Source organism: Ochotona princeps, chromosome 3 (assembly GCF_030435755.1).
Source record: "Ochotona princeps isolate mOchPri1 chromosome 3, mOchPri1.hap1, whole genome shotgun sequence".
In the NCBI taxonomy this organism is placed as follows: domain Eukaryota; kingdom Metazoa; phylum Chordata; class Mammalia; order Lagomorpha; family Ochotonidae; genus Ochotona; species Ochotona princeps.
In genome coordinates this window covers 10,950,901-10,968,175 of record NC_080834.1, presented here as the reverse complement: position 1 = coordinate 10,968,175, position 17,275 = coordinate 10,950,901, and the positions used below count along the sequence as shown (strand labels likewise).

The 17,275-nt window shown below is 46.8% G+C and overlaps 1 protein-coding gene across 4 annotated transcripts in view; it reads right to left on the bottom strand.

Annotated features, from left to right (window-relative positions):
- The window catches only part of MED12L (mediator complex subunit 12L), a 327,308-nt gene that overhangs the window by 290,849 nt on the left and 19,184 nt on the right, over positions 1 to 17,275 (bottom strand). For all 4 annotated transcript variants that reach the window (XM_058661436.1, XM_058661437.1, XM_058661438.1 and 1 more), the window contains exon 2: positions 4,315 to 4,419. In XM_058661436.1, coding sequence (XP_058517419.1) covers positions 4,315 to 4,419 — 105 coding nt within the window. The remainder of the gene's footprint in view (positions 1 to 4,314; positions 4,420 to 17,275) is intronic.

Below are 17,275 nucleotides of genomic sequence, written 5' to 3'. Positions count from 1 at the left end.
ACTTTGAAACTTCTCAATTAATATTTGGGTTTTGCACCAAGGGTCCAAAACACTTAGCACCAAAATGGTTTTTTGTTTTGGTTATTTATTTTATTAGAAGACGACAGACAGGCAGAGCGCCTATCCACTGGTTCACTCAACGAGCACCCACAGCAGCCAGAGAGGAACCAGGGCTGGTCGACAATCAAACTGGCAGACAGAGACTGGATGCAGCTTTCCCAGTTCCCGAGTCATCATTGCTGTGTCCCAAGGTCTGCACGGGCAAGAGCCAGAGCTGGGTACCAAGTCTAGACTGATCTGCATGACCACTGAGCTCAACACCTGCCTCTAAAATTGTCTCTTATGGGCAATTACATAAGCAAGTATATAAAAGTAAGGAAAACAAGGAGTATGAAAAATCTGTCTTATATAATTATGCACTAGTCTATGTACTTAACGATAGCAATGGAACATGGTGATTGTAACATGTTTTCATTCCTGCAAACTGTAAATTAATATATACTGAAACCACAGTTAAAATTTCTGAAAAACACACAGAGGAGAAAACACAGACTGGGGTTAAAAAACAAAATCGGAAAATAACTTCCACGTTTTGTGTTAACAATAGATTCAGACTACCTGGAAACACAAAAAATATTAGGGATTCATTCTCAAATCCTCCAGGTAACCAATTCATCTAGTCACGTATGTGTTCTTCCAGTGTTTGTACAAATACTTATAACGAAACACACATTATTTTTCCTTCTTGTATGTCTGTTTCATGATGCAAACTTGGTAAATGCCTGACAGCTTTGTGTATCTGTATATGCAGAACTTCCTCACTCATTTTTACGCACACATAAAATAAGGTTGCAAAGATGTAACTTTGCAATTATATAATGTAACTATGTAATTAACTGTTACTGAACATCTGCAATACTTTTCCCAAAATTCTGCTAAGACAAATCATGTTAGAATTAACTAGCCTTCGCTTTGACTTCACAGGCAAAGTAAAGGTTTAGAATATACTTCCAGAATTTAGATTCTATAGTTCTACAACTTGAATAGCCATTTCCAAAACGTACTCAAAGTCTCTATAACTCATACTGCCTCAAACAAAGCATGAGTTTAACCTCAAAAAGGTCAAATTTAGCACATGCTTCTACCTATTCTAAGCTGTTTTTGACAAAAAGAATACAGGGAAAAAGGGGGCTACACTTCTATTTATACATTTCATATTTATAAAATCAAATTCCCTTCTGAAGGCTTGGGTACCCGAGTGAATCTCTCAGGAGTGAGCGCTCAAGTTTTAATGGATGCTACCTTTTTTTTTTTCGGTTATTTAAACTGACGATGAGACAAAGTGACAGAGTATCATCTAGCAGTTCATATTATGGAATACAGACCAGTCATATTCTGTTACGGATTGTGTGTCCCCTGCCCTCAAATTCCAACAATTGAACCCCAACTCTCAATGCACCTCCGTGTAGAGATTAAAAAGGTGACGTGTGAGCTGGCCAGGGGTGGGTGGGCTCTAATCCAACAAACTGATAGCTATAAGAAGGGAAGAGAAAGTAGGGACGAGGACTGGGTACCCCACGAGAGGTGTCTCAGGAGATAGGCCGGCACCCCGGCTCCACAGGCCACACCATCACTCCACAGGCCGGCACCCCGACTCCACAGGCCGGCACCCTGGCTCCACAGGCCGGCACCCTGGCTCCACAGGCCGGCACCGTCACTCTGGCTCCACAGGCCACACCGTCACTCCCCAGGCCGGCACCCTGGCTCCACAGGCCACACCATCACTCCCCAGGCCGGCACCCTGGCTCCACAGGCCACACCATCACTCCACAGGCCGGCACCCTGGCTCCACAGGCCGGCACCCTGGCTCCACAGGCCACACCGTCACTCTGGCTCCACAGGCCGGCACCCTGGCTCCACAGGCCACACCGTGACTCCACAGGCCGGCACCGTCACCCTGGCTCCACAGGCCACACCGTCACTCCCCCTGTGACTCCACAGGCCGGCACCTGTCACCGACCAGCAGCGACACTACCTACAAGGCACACTCTTGAGGGTCTGGGAAAACAGGAACCGCAACCGGTCCCCTTATTGCCAAAAGTGGCTGCATTTACACCCTTCTCCCCACTGCCTTTTTCCCCGTAGGTCTTAGCTTTTCTAGCTCTCTCCGCTGCTTTTCTTCCTGTAGGCCTTATGCCGGTCTCTGCTGCCCTGTTCTTCTCCCCGTTCCTCCTATTGCTTTTAGCGGCTGCTTTTATATCGCTCTCCACCAATCACTTCTACCCGTGGGTCCACTCGCGCTACCTGATAGGCCAGTAGCAACCCCGCCTCCTGGCCCTGGGCCAGCCGCCATTCTGCGACTATTCCTGGGAGAGGCTTCGGCACCCTGCTCCCCAGACACCCTGGCTCCACAGGCCACACTGTGACTCCACAAACCGGCACCCTGGCTACACAGGCTGGCACCATGACTGCACAGGCCGCACAGTGGCTCCAGACTGTGAGGAAACAGATTCCTGTTGTTTCAGTCACCCAGTGCTGTGTTTCTGGGACTGATCCTGAAGAAAAGCAGCACACAGAGCACACATGGAGGCTTCAATCACAGCACACAGACGGTGCAATGCGTGGGTCATATTAACAATGAGTAGCAATTGTGTTTCATGTATTTTGGCCATGGAGTGGGAAAACAGGCATATAAAATGACATTCTGTTCATAAACAATAGATTAGTTAGGGAAAATGAACATGTTCTAGAGACAGGCAGTGAGGATTGCACATAGTACAGATGTACTTAGAGATGTAAATGTTAGGTATCTCATACCACAACAAAAAAAGAAGTATATACATAATTGTGGCTGTAGTAAAAAGAAGCATCTCAAAGCTGGAAAAAGTCAACTTAAAGCATCGTGTCTGCTCAATGGAACTAGAAGAGCAGGAAACTTATCTATTCTCTGTCAGTTATCAAAACAGTACTTCATGGTAATTTTAACACTCTCAGTGATATATGTGGCTGAATACACATGTGTGCACCTAAAAAGGAAATCCACAGGGATACACAAACCTTAAATATGCTCATCTTTCGGGAATGAGGTGTAGGAATTCACCTGCATGTTGAGTTCTTCTGATTTATATGACATTATTAATTGCATGACAGTATTTTATGTTCAAATCACCAAAATAACTCAAATGGATTTTCTTAAAGAAAATTAAAGCCTAAAAGAATAACCACAGGGAATATTTGGCACAGCAGTTAAGGTTTCATTTGGGACATCCAGATTTCCTGCGAATGTGGACACTAAGAGGTAGTGGATAAGAGTTCAAGTAAGTGGGTTTTTGTCACCATACAGGAGACCTAAATGGATTTCATGACTCACAACTGTAGCCTGGGGCATGCCCCTGCCACCATTAACCATCTGGGCAGTGAACTAGAGGACTGGGGGAATTTTCAATCTTTCAAGATTAAAAAAAAAGTCTCAAGGGAGCTCCTTTTTACAAAAGAACTTCAATATACATGCATAAGGAATCATAATTAGAAAATTAGCATTTTGCATTCACCAGTAAAATATATCATTCATCAGGATTCACCAATTAATGCTGAAAACATAGAGTAGAATTTTTCTGGTGAATAGCATATTCATTTGATCTTAAAGTGAGGGTGGGAAACCTTTTTGCTTCTAAGAGCCATTCACATAGACCATACAAAATTATCAACTAAAAAATTAGCATTTAAGGAATTTTAAATCCGACCTGCAGCTGCCTTGGCAGGGCCAATCCAACATTTTGCAGGCCTTACAATGGCCCACTGGCCACACATTCTCCTCCACTGTCTGAAAGTATCGCCCTGTAGAGATTACCAAAAGGTAGAGAATACTGTCTTTCCAGCTTAGCAAGAAGATGGACACAGCCTCTCAAGTGAGCCAGCTCAGTACAACCAGTAGGGTAGCAAGCTGGCACTACAAGCCCCTAATACAATGTAATGCAGTACGCAGTCTTACCACATTTGCCTAAGTTCTGTCATGAGGAAGCAATCAAAGAAATCCAGGAAATCAAACTCAAAAACAAGACAACTGCCTTAGAGTCTTTCATAATGGCAGCTACAAAAAGCCTCGGTGGAGAAGGGCCTGGAGTTCAGCGTAGTGTTAGATCTTGAAGAGACTCCGGGGCCCTGCCTGACCCCTGGGGCGGGAGGGCGCACAGGATATTTCAGGGAAGTTGGAAAGCAGACTAGGGTTTGAAACACCGACTGATCATTATTAACTGTCCATACAGGGTGGTGCCACACTTACTCTCATGTGTTGTAGGGAACAATTACCGTTACCTTTGACGGGTTAATTACAATATTCCTGGCTGAGCCATGTTCATCTCCAGTGAAGGCTGGCTGATTGTTGAAGCCTTGCTTTACATTCACAGCAGTGAGTTCATCCTGTGCAAGAAAAGGCATTGATTAAGCAGAGGGATGTAAAAGCTTCAACTTAATCTACCACACTGCAGGTTGGGTGATGGCCGACTTTGCTATGCTCGGTAGGAGGGAATTGTTGAAAGAACAACAGTCAAAGAAAACCGAAATCAAATACCAGTATATAAAATGCACAAGGAAACTCAGCAAGTGTGGCAAACATGAACATGGATTGCATTATCATTTCTTTGAACTTTTCCGAAAGTTTGAAAATGTTTAACTTGAGAAAATGGGAAAATGAACAACAACAACAACAACAAAAAAAAAAAAGCAAAAATCCTCTCCAGAAACATAAGTCAGAATTTTCAAATTGTTTCCACGGTTTGATTCTTCCTTCCGGCCCAGCCCCTGTTCACATCCGCCCTTCATGCTGAAGCCAAGCTGGCTCATGCTGCTTCTCAGACTCCAGGATGGGTTAAAGTCAGAAACGAAGGGTTCCTCGAAACCAGCTTTGTGAGTGTAACCACACACCACCAGCACCCAGCACAGACACAAGTTTAGCACTTGCCAAGTTCTTTCATACATTCTTAATCACTATCTTTACCCACTCGGAAGCGGATGACGGGCAAGCATCCTCACATCCATTTTACAGACACAAAAAGTAAGGCTGGCTCAGCTACAGCAGCAACTGGACATAAGCCAGAACTGAAACACTATCCTCTAACTCCCAGACCAGGAAGAGAGACTCCCATGACACCATGCCACCCAAGAACAAATGCCACATGAAAATGTGATCTAAAAATACAAAGCTATAACTCCCACTCGCCTTAAAATGATCTCCTACATGGATACAGGAACACTTCTCCAAGGTCACAACATATCAGAAATAGCTCAAGGCTTGTTGGGGTGGGGGGAGAGAGAAAAAAAAAAAGAAAAAAACTCCTTGCCCTGCCCAGATTATCATTGAGTTCTGGAACTAAATTAGAGTTCCTAAAATACAAACTTGAAAGAATAAGAGAGAGATTTCAGTAAATGAAGCTACCTTCTGCTCTCCTCACTCCAAGCCAAGAAATGGTCTTACTGACAGTTGGAGTAATGGTAACCACAGCGTAAGAATGAGAAGACACAATTATTCTTCACAAGTAATTGCTCAAAGTGCAGGATGGAGGGGAAAGGTACCATCGATCACAATCACCATCTGATTAGGCAGGAGACCTTAGGGCAAAATATTTATGACATGTAAGCACCTGACCAGAGACTGAAAAAGTCACCTTGGCGAGGACTGAGATCTCCCGGAGACACGCTACATAACTTGGCTTAATTAGCTGTGCTCTTCCTAATACCTTGGCGGGCCATGCTGTTGGTGGGCTTTCAAAGACCCTGCTAGAGGAAATTCAGTGCTCTGGTTATCAAATCTCCTCCCGACACAGAAGGTCACAGGACTCATGACGTGCACAGAGGATGAGCTCTGTTCGCTTACTGGAACACAGCTCGGATGGCTTCCGCATTTTCAAACACAAAATGTGAAAATCTAGGGTAAAACCACGTCACTCACACGCTAAGACAGACGGTGTCAGCCAACTTCAATAAAGCTAACGTGCTAACAAAGTGTTCTGTTGTCTCAGCCTCAAAAAGGAGGGGCACCAGAGAGCTCAGGAAGGGTGCTGGGATGAGAAAATTGGACACGGTTGTCTCTGATTTGCCATCACAGTTTTACAAGAAACATTCATTGAGTAGCAGCATATGTTTTTACTCAAAATAGCATTCAGGCTCAATCAAGAGGAAATGTGTAAGGCTGTCAGAACCAGTTGGTTCCATTTCGTCCTGCTTCACTTTCATGCTAGAAGTTTGCCCGTTGTATTCCCAACTGCTCATTGGCACTAGCCCACAGAGGCTGCATCCCTCCCAGGCACACACACAACCAGAAACAGGAGAAAACATGGATCTGAAGTCACAGCTCTGTTGGGCACTTCACATTCTCCTCAAATGAGGCACTGCACTAACTTTTTGGGACCCCGAACAAGTACTGAATCGGCATTACACAACCAGCCTCTGCCCGCTTCTCATTGCCACCATCACCATCGGCGTGGAGCCTGTAATGCCTGCCTCCTAACCCATCTCCTCCGCCCCTCGCTCCCTGCAAGGCCACACCAGCTGAGGTAGCTTTTAGAAACGTACAACTGATTATGTTGACTTAAGTGAGGCTCACAGCTTGCAATGATGTCCCCACTTTACTCCAAGAACAAGCAAGGGCCCTTAGCTTTCTGTTCTTAGGCCGACCCACACTCAGAGGGTAACACTAGGCTGTCGCACTGGCATCCCCGTGGTTCCGTGCCAGCTGGACATTCTCAAGCTACAGGCCTTTGTGCTGTCTGTTCCTCCGGCCTGGATGGCTCCTTCTCTCATTACCCGAGCAGCTGATCCAAGCCAAGGCTCGGCTCAAATTTTACATCCTCAATAGGAAATCTATGATGGCCTTATTTAAAACTGGAATGGCCTACCTATTCCCTTCATCATTACCATTCAGAATCCCTCAGTAATTCAAAGCAATAAAATGTCATCTAAGTTATCAATGATGTGTACTATCTGTCTCCCTTCCTAACAGATAAGGTTACTTAAGACTGGGGATGGACTTGAGATTCCATTCACAAACGCCAAACCTCTACAGCAGTGCCTGGCACACAGTACACAAAGAATAACTGAATGATAACCTGCTCTGCACGATTCGCATGAGTACATTCAGACTCAGACCTCTGGTGCCTGCCCTTTCATCCGTGTTTATGATTGGCACCACTTACACACAGAGTGGCCATCCCAGCATGGGACTCGATAGTCCCATGTACAAATGCCTTCAACACCCTTCTCCTGTTGGGAAATGAAATTCATAGTAACTTAGCTATAGCATGATTTTTGAACTCAATATATTGTTCTCACTCTGAATTTGTTGAAAAGAAAACAATGAGGCTGTTGTGATAGCTCAACTACTAACCCTCTATATGGGTAAGCACTGGCATCTATGGGCATCAGTTCGTGTCCCAGCAGCTCCACTTCCCATCCAGTTCCCTGCTTGTGGCCTGGGAAAGCAGTCGAGGACGGCCCAAAGCTTTGGGACCCTGCACCCGCGTGGGAGACCTGGAAGAGGTTCCTGGTTCCTGGATTTGAATCAGCTCAGTTCTTGCCATTGCAGCCATTTGAGGAGTAAACAAACAGATGGAAGATCATTTCTCCGTTTCTCCTTCTCTGTAAATCTGCCTTTCTAATAAAAATAAATATTTTAAATAAAAAAGTTACATAGAAACCAATTGTTTGAATGTACTTCAAAGGAAAATGTTGATTGTATCGAGCCCCGGCCTCCTCAGTTGCTGAGGCCTGTGCAGTGGATGGCATGCCCAGGTGCACATGGGGCACATGACGGCCAGCTCATCTAGGCCTGCAGAGGACTGTACATGCCATGTCAGAAGATGCAGAGCATCTTCTTGAACAACTTTCCTGGCCAAGCTTTGGCAGCAAGTGTCTGGGTGAGAGGGTGCACTGGAGTGGACACTGCCAGGCAATGGACCTTGAGAGCATTTTTTCAACCTTGAAGCAGCAAAACCAACATCTTTGATAGTCTCACAGCTAGCAAAACCACTCAAGCAATACCCTCAGAATATTTTTCTCCACATTGGGGTTTTGAAGATGACATCAGGTGGCCATCCCTCATCCCAGGTACTGATACAGTTTGGCAGCTGGGGGTGCCCTCCCACCCCCACCTGCTGCTTCCCATACTCCCAGATATAGGAGTAAAGGGAAGAAAAGCATCATTGGAAGCCTTTGTCCCACCCACCTTCCCCCATGCCTCGAACCTCCCGACCCTAATCAATGGTCTTCACAGGCATGCATCCTTGTCAACTATGTAAACAATACCAAAACTAAAACTTTTTTTAAAATGCTGAGATACATGATATCCCAGATCCTCAACTATCCAAAGTGTGGACGTGGGCCTGGAGGCACACTGGCGTTACCTAGGAGCATGTTAAAAGCGCTCCTCCTCCACTAAACCTGCTTGATAAATTTCCAGCTGATTGAACAAGGGCCACAGGAGTCCATGAAATTGTGAAATCCTTGCTCCAGTTCCTACAATCATCATAGTGAAGCAGCTGTAAAATGCAGCCTGACCCAGGTGTGTCAGAGTGCAGTCTCAACTGGTAAGGAACAGTATGACATGGATTTGCCAAATGGTGAGAAGCTCTAGGTGCAATTTCAAGCAGAATAGAATCTTCTCCCCACAGAGTAAGATGCTAACGCTTACACCCTGCAGAATCCTATTATACATCAAACATATTAAAACCTTGCCAAGCAGCACTTTGAGATCAGAAATAAAACAGACTCACACCTGTGACAGCCAGAGAAACACAATGGACACAAGACAGTTCTAGGTAGGACACAGGACGAAGCCCAACCCCACCTACCCCACGCCTGGCTGCTGCACACTCCCTCTGGAAGCCACAGACCTAGGAGTTAGATTTCATCTTGTAGGGCTCCGTGTCTGAAAGGCAGGCTCAAGGGCCCCCGCATTTAAGAAACATGAAGCTGCCGGCAGAAGTGCCCATGAGTATCCAGACCAGGGCTATGTCAGCACAACGGAGATGTTTGGATTCCATTTCACTGTAGCTTTATGGTTTGTAGCTGTAGTTACAGGTGGATATGTGATGGCCTGAGACTGACCAAATGGAAAAGGACACAAGTGGAAGGAAGGAGCAGCAGGTTAGCACACACAGCCAGCACCAGCACTGTAGCCCCGTGGGTTATGTCACCACTTGAAAGGACAGCATCCCAGATGGGTGTCGGTTCCAACTGCTCTGCTTCCAATCCAATCCCTGCTAACGCAGCTAGGAAAGCAGTGAAAGATGGCTCAGGTGCTTGGGACCTCCTCATCCACATCAAAGACCTGAATAGAGATGATTAAAGACGCTTGGCTTTGGCTCGGCCCAGCCCCAATCACTGCGGTCAGCGAGAGAGTGAACCTTCTGTCCACTGCTTCACTCCCCAAGTGGCCACAATGGCTAGAGTTGAGCCAATTAGAAACTAGGAGCCTGAAGCTTCTTCTGGGTCTCCCACACAAGTAAAGGATCCCAAGGCTTTAGGCCATCCTCAACTGCTTTCCCAAGCCACAAGCAGGGAGCTATATTGGAAATGAAGCAGCAGGGAAACGAACCAGTGCACATTTGGGATCCCGGCAGTTGCAAGGTGAGGATTTAGTCACTAGGCTACTGTGCTAGCCCTTCTTGGAAGATTCTAAAGACATTGGCTTTACAGCAGTGGCTGTCAAACTTTTGCATACATCAGAAGGCCCTGAAAGGCATGTTAAAGCACATCATGCCAGCTCTGCACCCAGGTCCCCAGTACCAGATGTTCTCAGCTGCAGAGGGGCTCAAAACAGGCATTCTAAAAAGCTCCCAGGGAGTGCTCACGCAGACAGATTGGGGGTTTCTGGTTGGACTTTTCTGCCACACCCCCATCACCATAATAGACAGATACAAAGCCACATGCTTGCTCATGCACTTATGTCCCAATGGAACCGGGAATGAAAATAGCAGTATGAAATTTTCATTTCCACTCCTTGAATTTTTCATAGACCCACAATGAATGAAAAATATCAGGGCCAACAAATAGAGTCAATTAAAAAAAAAAAAGAGGCTTGGAAGTCACTTCTGTTTGAGGTTTCCTGGTATAAAACTTTTGGTCAGGTTCCTGGACCAAAAGCTAAGTGAAAGAGGGTTAAAAACCCAATGTATTCCCAGCGTAGGTGACTGCCTGGATGGCCTTGTACCTAGGCAAGTTTACACTGCTGGGAGAAAAGTAACCAATAGCTGGTGGGTGTGCTGGACCTGGTTAATGCCAAATCTGTTAACTGTACCAGTATGCCAGCATAGTTGCCTATTTCTTTTTCGTTTAAGACATGGGGGAACTCTGTGTGCCACTGCGTGATGCAGCATGACAGAGGCAGGGGAAATGAACATCCCACCCTAGCTCCCAGGCATAGTGAATGCTACAGCATAGAGCTGGGGGCTACAGACTACTTAAGGAAGAAGGTCTTGGGATGCATTAGAGTGGGGGCCGCCCAGGGCATGTTGAAAGGGTGAAGAGTGATTTTTGAGGGCTTCCCCAAACTGTACTACTACACTCACAGGTAGGCTGGGAGCTGAAGCAGAGCAGTTCAGAGGAGGAAAGCCACATTTGGCTCAGGCCAAGGTACCTGCCCAACTGGGAGACTTGGACATGTGAAAGTTGGGGCTGGTAATCATGATTGCTTGGGTAGGCCACAGTGCTTGCCGCATGAGTGTCAAGGCAAAGGGTGAGCCGTATCAGGCTAGGATGCAGCACCCCCAGGATGTAACAGAAGCCGATCTGGGGCAGATTCTGTAAGGGACTTGTTGGATTACTTCTGTGGGATTGCAACACCTGTCAGTTTTGCATAAGAGCTGGGAGTGGTATTAGACCAATCCAGGTGGATCTCGAAACTCACCTGACACTTGTGGGAGCTGGGGCTGGGAGGAGTCCAAGCTGGGTCAGGCTGGGGCACCCATCAGCACATGTAGAAGCTGGGACTGATAGCAGACCATACCAAGCAAGGCTGGGGCACCGAATGGCATACATGAAATCCAGGGCTGGGTGCAGGCCTGGTAGGAGAACTTGGGTAATCCCCAAGCTAGCCTAGACCAAAGCTCCCCCTGGGAAGCATGAGAGCTGGAACTGAGGGCATACCAGGCAAAGCTACAATACTCATTGACATGTACATGGACCAGGTCTTGGGATAGGCCAGGTTGGGCCTGGCTGCAGCACCTGCGGGCATGTGAGAGAGCCAGGACAGAGTGTGGGCCGTGCTGGGCTGGGTTATACCGCAACAGTCAGTGGCGAGAGCAGAATACAGGGGGTATTCACCCAGGCTGGGTGAAGCACCCGCCAACACCCACAAGATCCAGGGCTGGAAATAGGTCTGGTAGGGGGATATTGAGGACTACTTTGTTAGGCTGTAGCTCCCAGTGGTAAGCACAAGAGCTGGTGCTGGAGACAGATGAGCTGAGCAAGGCTACAGCACCTACTGGCAAGTGTGTGTGCTGGTCTTGGCATGTGCCAGACTGGATTAAGCTCCAGCATCTTATGGTACTCATGAAAGCCAGAATGGATGTGGATGGACTGGGCTAGACCATGGCACCCGCTGGTTCACATGAAGGTGAAGATCTTGGTCTGGGGGTGGGTCAGGCTGGGCTAGCACATACCAGTAAGAGCCATAAAAAGTATCGGTTAGTTGGGCTACGCTGTAGTACCTGCAGCGAGTGCCAGGAGTAGGGACAGGCCATGTCAGGCTGGGCCACAGCACCTTCCAAAGCACATGAGATCTGGGGCTGGGACCAGGCCTGGTAGGGGAACTTGGGTAACTCTTTTGCTAGGCCACAGCTCCTGCTGATGAGTGCAAGAGCTGCAGCTGGAGACTGGCCAGGTCAGGCTGGGCCACAGGACTGGCCAGCATAAGTGTGGGCTGGGTTTGGGGGCAGGCCAGGCTGGGCCACTTCACAGCACACACCAGCACAAGTGAGAGCTGGGGCAGGGTTCCATCCAGGTTAGTTTGGGCCACAAAACCTGTCAATTCACACGAGGTCCGGGGCTAGGGCTTGGCTACCCTGGGCTAGGCTGCCTCATCTTCAGATGAGAGCTGGGACTGGGGACAGGGTGGGCCATGCCAGGCTGCATTACCTGCTGGTGAATGCCTAGACAGGGGGCTGGTCATTCCAGACTGGGCTGCAGTACCCACCAGCTTGCTCAATATCTGGGGCTTGCAGCAGGCCTGGTAGGGGATCTTTGGGGACTTCCCTACGGGGCCTCCCCAGCTGCTGCTGTCTATGTAGTGGAAGCATGTCCAGATGCACACGAGAGACATGACAGCTAGCTCATCTAGGCCAGCAGAGGACATTGAGAAGAGGACATCAAAAGATGGAAAGCAGAATAGGCTGGACAACTCTCCTGGCCAAGCTTTACAGAAAGTATCGGGCTCTGTGAATGCTCTAAGGTGAGCTTTTTCAGCCTACAGACCTTACAAAAATTTTCTCAACCCTGAAGCAATGAAGCCAATGATGTCTCAGAACTATCAAAACCACTCAATACTCTGGGAACATTCTTCTCCACATCAGAGTCACTAAGGTGTCATCAAATGACCACTCCCCACCCCAGGTGCTGATGCAGTTTGACAGCCCCTTTCCCTTCCCTCCCAGCATACATCAAAGCAAAAAAAAAAAAGCAAGAAAGAAAGAACTAAAACATTCAGCCCACCGACCTTCACATCTCGACCCTCCCCACCCTAATTGGAGGCCTACAGGGCATGCATCTAACTCAACTATGTAAATAGTATTAAAAATAAAAATCTAAATGAAAACATTTTTAAGTGTATCACAACCAATAATTGCACCATGATGGTCCATGTACCTCAAATTTCTGGAAAGAATGAACATTAGCATATACATGCAAACAATAAGTTATGAAGAAGATTCAAATTCCAGAGCGTGGGGGACGGGGGGAAGGTGGCTGGCACATAGCACAGCAGTTGGGTCACACGGAAGTGCCTGGATAGGAGCCCTGGCTCCACACCTGCCCACAGCTTCCTGCTAACAGGCACCTTGGGAGACAGCAGCTAATGGGCTCCTCCCACCAAGTCGGAGACCTGGTTAGAGCTGCCAGGTTCCTGGCTTCACAATGACCCAGCCTGGAATGCTGCAGGCATTTGGAGAGCAAACTAGCAAGTGGAGAATATCTATCTATCTCAATCACTCTCACACATAAAAACGCTTAGTATTGTTGCTTACACAGTACTTCCCAAATTCCAACAACATGCCAATAGATCCCTTTAAAGGCAAGCCATTGTCCCCAGCCTGATGACGTCTGTGAACCTCAGTTTGGGAGACCAGGCTGGGACATGGATATTTCAGAACAGGAGGCAATGTCTGCCACACGAGCTCAAACCTCAAACTTCTCAGGTTTTCTCTAAAGGCTTTTGCCAGGGAAAAATAGCAGGGAAAGTCCGAGTTTTTTGAAGAGTGTTCCTCCAAACCCCCAAGCCAGAATCTGCAAAGGATGTAGCTTCTGCTTGGACCAGCCTTGAACCTCTTCAAACACTTTTTAAACTAAAAAGAGGGCAGCCACCACCAAAATTTCTTACCATGTCTGTCCTCAATAGACTGTCTCTTTATACTTGTCCAACAATTGTAGCAGAATCAGGAGCTGCTACTTGGCCTGTTTGCAAAAGTGAGACAACACAAACCCCGGAAACCAGAGCAGCATGCAACACTAGTGGATCACGATTTCATCCCTAGATCTATTCTATGGATGCGGCAGCCCTGAACTTTGGAAATGCTTAGAAATGTTTCCATTAAAAACATGGGGAATGAGAGAAAACGAACCCCTTTTCATGACTATCCCTGGGGGGCGGCTGCGCAGAGCCGGGCTGGAGGTAGTCAGTCCGACCTCTGTCTTTACAAGTTCTCCATCTTCAGACGCAAGCAACCTCTGACTTTGAACTCCATGCATACTTTCATCATACCTTATATTTTCCATAAACTTTTTGAAGATCCTTTGCATGCAGAGATTTTAGAATGCTTTACACTAAAATAAACTTATCTTTTGACAAACATTTTGAAGTCTCCTCAAATAAAGAACTTGAGCGTCCACATTTCTTATATGTCCTCAAGGGATCCCAGCATCAAGCCCCTTATAGACAGCAAGGAACAACTTACATAGCATCAGCAGCAATGAGGGCAAAGGGGACGTCCATGCAAGCATGAGGTGAGACGTTTTGCTCAGCCAAGAACCAGTGCTGGCTGAGAGTCTGAATTCACAGCCCTCGCTTTCAGCTGGGCCATGGGGCTCCTAACCACACTACCTGGGTTGCAACCGGTCCTCAACAGACTTCATCCAGAAATCACTCAAAGGAGGAGAAACGAGGAACCTCACACCTTTTGCCGTTGGTTGCAACTACAGCAAGAAGCTATGAGACAGAGAGCCAGCATGACTGAAATGCAGAAATGAGCCGTGCCAATACTGAAGGTCACTGCTCATTCTGCAGCTCATATTCTACGCTGCTACAAAAGTCAGACCTTTGATACTTGAGCTAAATTCCAACTACATCCATACATCTCATGCATTTACTTTTTAATTTCAGAGAATGATCTTATTCTTTGGATCTCTTCCAAAAAAATCTTTTCATTTTCCTAATTTCATTGGGAAAATTAAAACACTGCTAGCTTGGGAAACTGCTTAAACTTCCACACTCAAGAAAAAAGTTACGCTTAATAAATTTTCAGTGATCCTCTCAAAGGGCACAGGAACAAACACACAGGTACACACACACACAAAGGGCACAGGAACAAATACACAGGTGCACACACACACACACACACACACTCACCCTCAACCTTTCCCAACCTCACCCACTAATGCAAAGAAATGGGTAGAAACGCTCAAGTTCATCAATCAGCAAGTCATATCTCTCTCAGTGGCTGCCCAATGAAGTGGCCAGAAAAATCCAACAGCAATGATAATGACACAGAAACAGAAAAACACCCCGCTCTGCTTGCCAGGCAGGCAGGTTGTGCCAGCTCAGGTCTTACCCAAAGCAAATGCAATTCCAAAATTAACAGCAAAAATTTATAACTACTGTTCCTATTTGTTTTTTTTTTAAAGATTTATTCATTTTATTACAGCCAGATATACACAGAGGAGGAGAGACAGAGAGGAAGATCTTCTGTCCGATGAGTCACTCCCCAAGTGAGCCACAACGGGCCGGTGCATGCCGATCCGAAGCCAGGAACCTGGAACCTGGAACCTCCTCCGGGTCTCCCACGTGGGTGCAGTGTCCCAAAGCTTTGGGCCGTCCTCAACTGCTTTCCCAGGCCACAAGCAGGGAGCTGGATGGGAAGTGGAGCTGCCAGGATCAGAACCGGCGCCCATATGGGATCCCGGGGCTTTCAAGGCGAGGACTTTAGCTGCTAGGCCACGCTGCCGGGCCCTACTGTTCCTATTTGTGCCCACCTCTTCCTCAAATCATTCTCCTAAGACCCCCAAGGGCCTCTGAAGATGCCCATCGGGATCATTTGGCAAAGCTTACAATGAGCAGGTGTGAGGGACCCAGAAGACACAGAGCCTCTTTCACCCCTATGACCGCATCATTAGCCAATCCTATCCATACTTCTCTCAAAACATATCACTTTTACTCTTTCAACACCACAGTCACTTCCCTCACTAAGGCCACTGTCACAGCAGAGTCCGGGCACTCCTTCCTCTGTCCAGCCTGCTGGCCGCAGGACAGTCTTTCTGGGACATGGTTGTTGTTGTTGTTTTGTTTTGCACTCACCTATCCAAAAGCTTGTAGGATTTCGCACCTTTTCTTCCCCAAGAAGGGGCTAGGGCAGAATCCGGCAGGACTCTCAGACTTTCTCAATAACAGCCCCGGCCCCACATCAAACAGCGATTACCTAGGACTGGCATTCAAAGCATTAAACAATCAGTCAAGTTCAGTGTTCTGGTCGTGCTAGCTTCCCACAGATCTACGTTTGAAAGTAGAGCCCTTCCCTCCGATTGGGCCCAGGGTAACTGACCTCCCTGTACATGGTGGCTTTATTTGAAAGGAGACGAGAATAGCTCACAAGGCTGAGGTTGCATAAAAGAAAAGCCGTGGAGTTCAGCACAGTGCCTGGTCCATTCTGAAGTGCCCTATAAATGCTGGCGACTGTTAGAATAGCTGCCTTCTATTTTTGTAGTTTAACTTTCCTTCAATCGACTTGGCTATTATAGGCCATCCTGCATACGGTGTCTTTTCAACCTTTAAGGCTTACATCATGCTATTTCCACCCCCTGATGTATAGAGCATCATCAAATCATTTGCTTTTTTCCAAAACCCAGACTCCTTTTCTTCAGTGAACAAATAATTATGAATACGGTGCTGTGCTGAGTATTGGGGATGCTAGAGTAAGCAAACTGCAGGTGTGATGAAGGGTCCGTGATGTGCACAGCTAGCACACAATAGGGGCTTCACTTGGTCTGGGAGGTCATGCAAGAGTTTCCTGAGCAAGTGGTCTCTAAGCTGAGCTCTCCCTGCAAAGCAGGAATGATACCAAGAAGAACATAAAAATGACAAGGTTCTGAAATTTGTGAGGCAGTGATAACAAGATTTTCTCTAAGGAGGCCACAAAAGTTTGGAATGTGTATACTGTAATTTCTTGAGCAACCACTTGAAACACACACACACATATACCTAAAATCCCAATAGCTAAGGTAAAACTGCTTTCTAAAAACTAGTGGTTAAAACAAAAATAAATAAAGGAAGGTGACACAGCAAAAACAAATAGGAAAATGGCAGATTCAAATCCTACCACTTCAGTAATTACATACAATGCTACTAGAACACTCAGGGACAGAGATCACAGTTACAAAGAAAGTGATTGTCAGGATGGCCGAAGAAGAGTCCAGCTACACATTCGGCTTCAATACAAAGAAATATTGTAAATATAAAGACAGATAAGTTGACAGGAGAGGGACTTACGCACGAGGCAAACAATGAACATAAGAAGGCTGGAGTGGCTACATCGGTATCACATAATGCTGGCTTCAAGACAAAGAGCGCTATCAGAACTAAAGAGGGCATGTCATCACGATAAAAGGATCAATTCATCAAAAAGGCAGAACAATCACCAGTGTGCCTGCCTAACGAGAAAAGACAGAGGACAAGCACGTGCAAAAGTGGAAGAACATGCTTACAGAGCAGAAGAGACAGCAGCTGAGGGGCAGATCAGCAGAAGGACTTCCGCGCACCTCCTAAGGCCCAGTCTGAGTATGTCTGCAGTGTGGACAACTG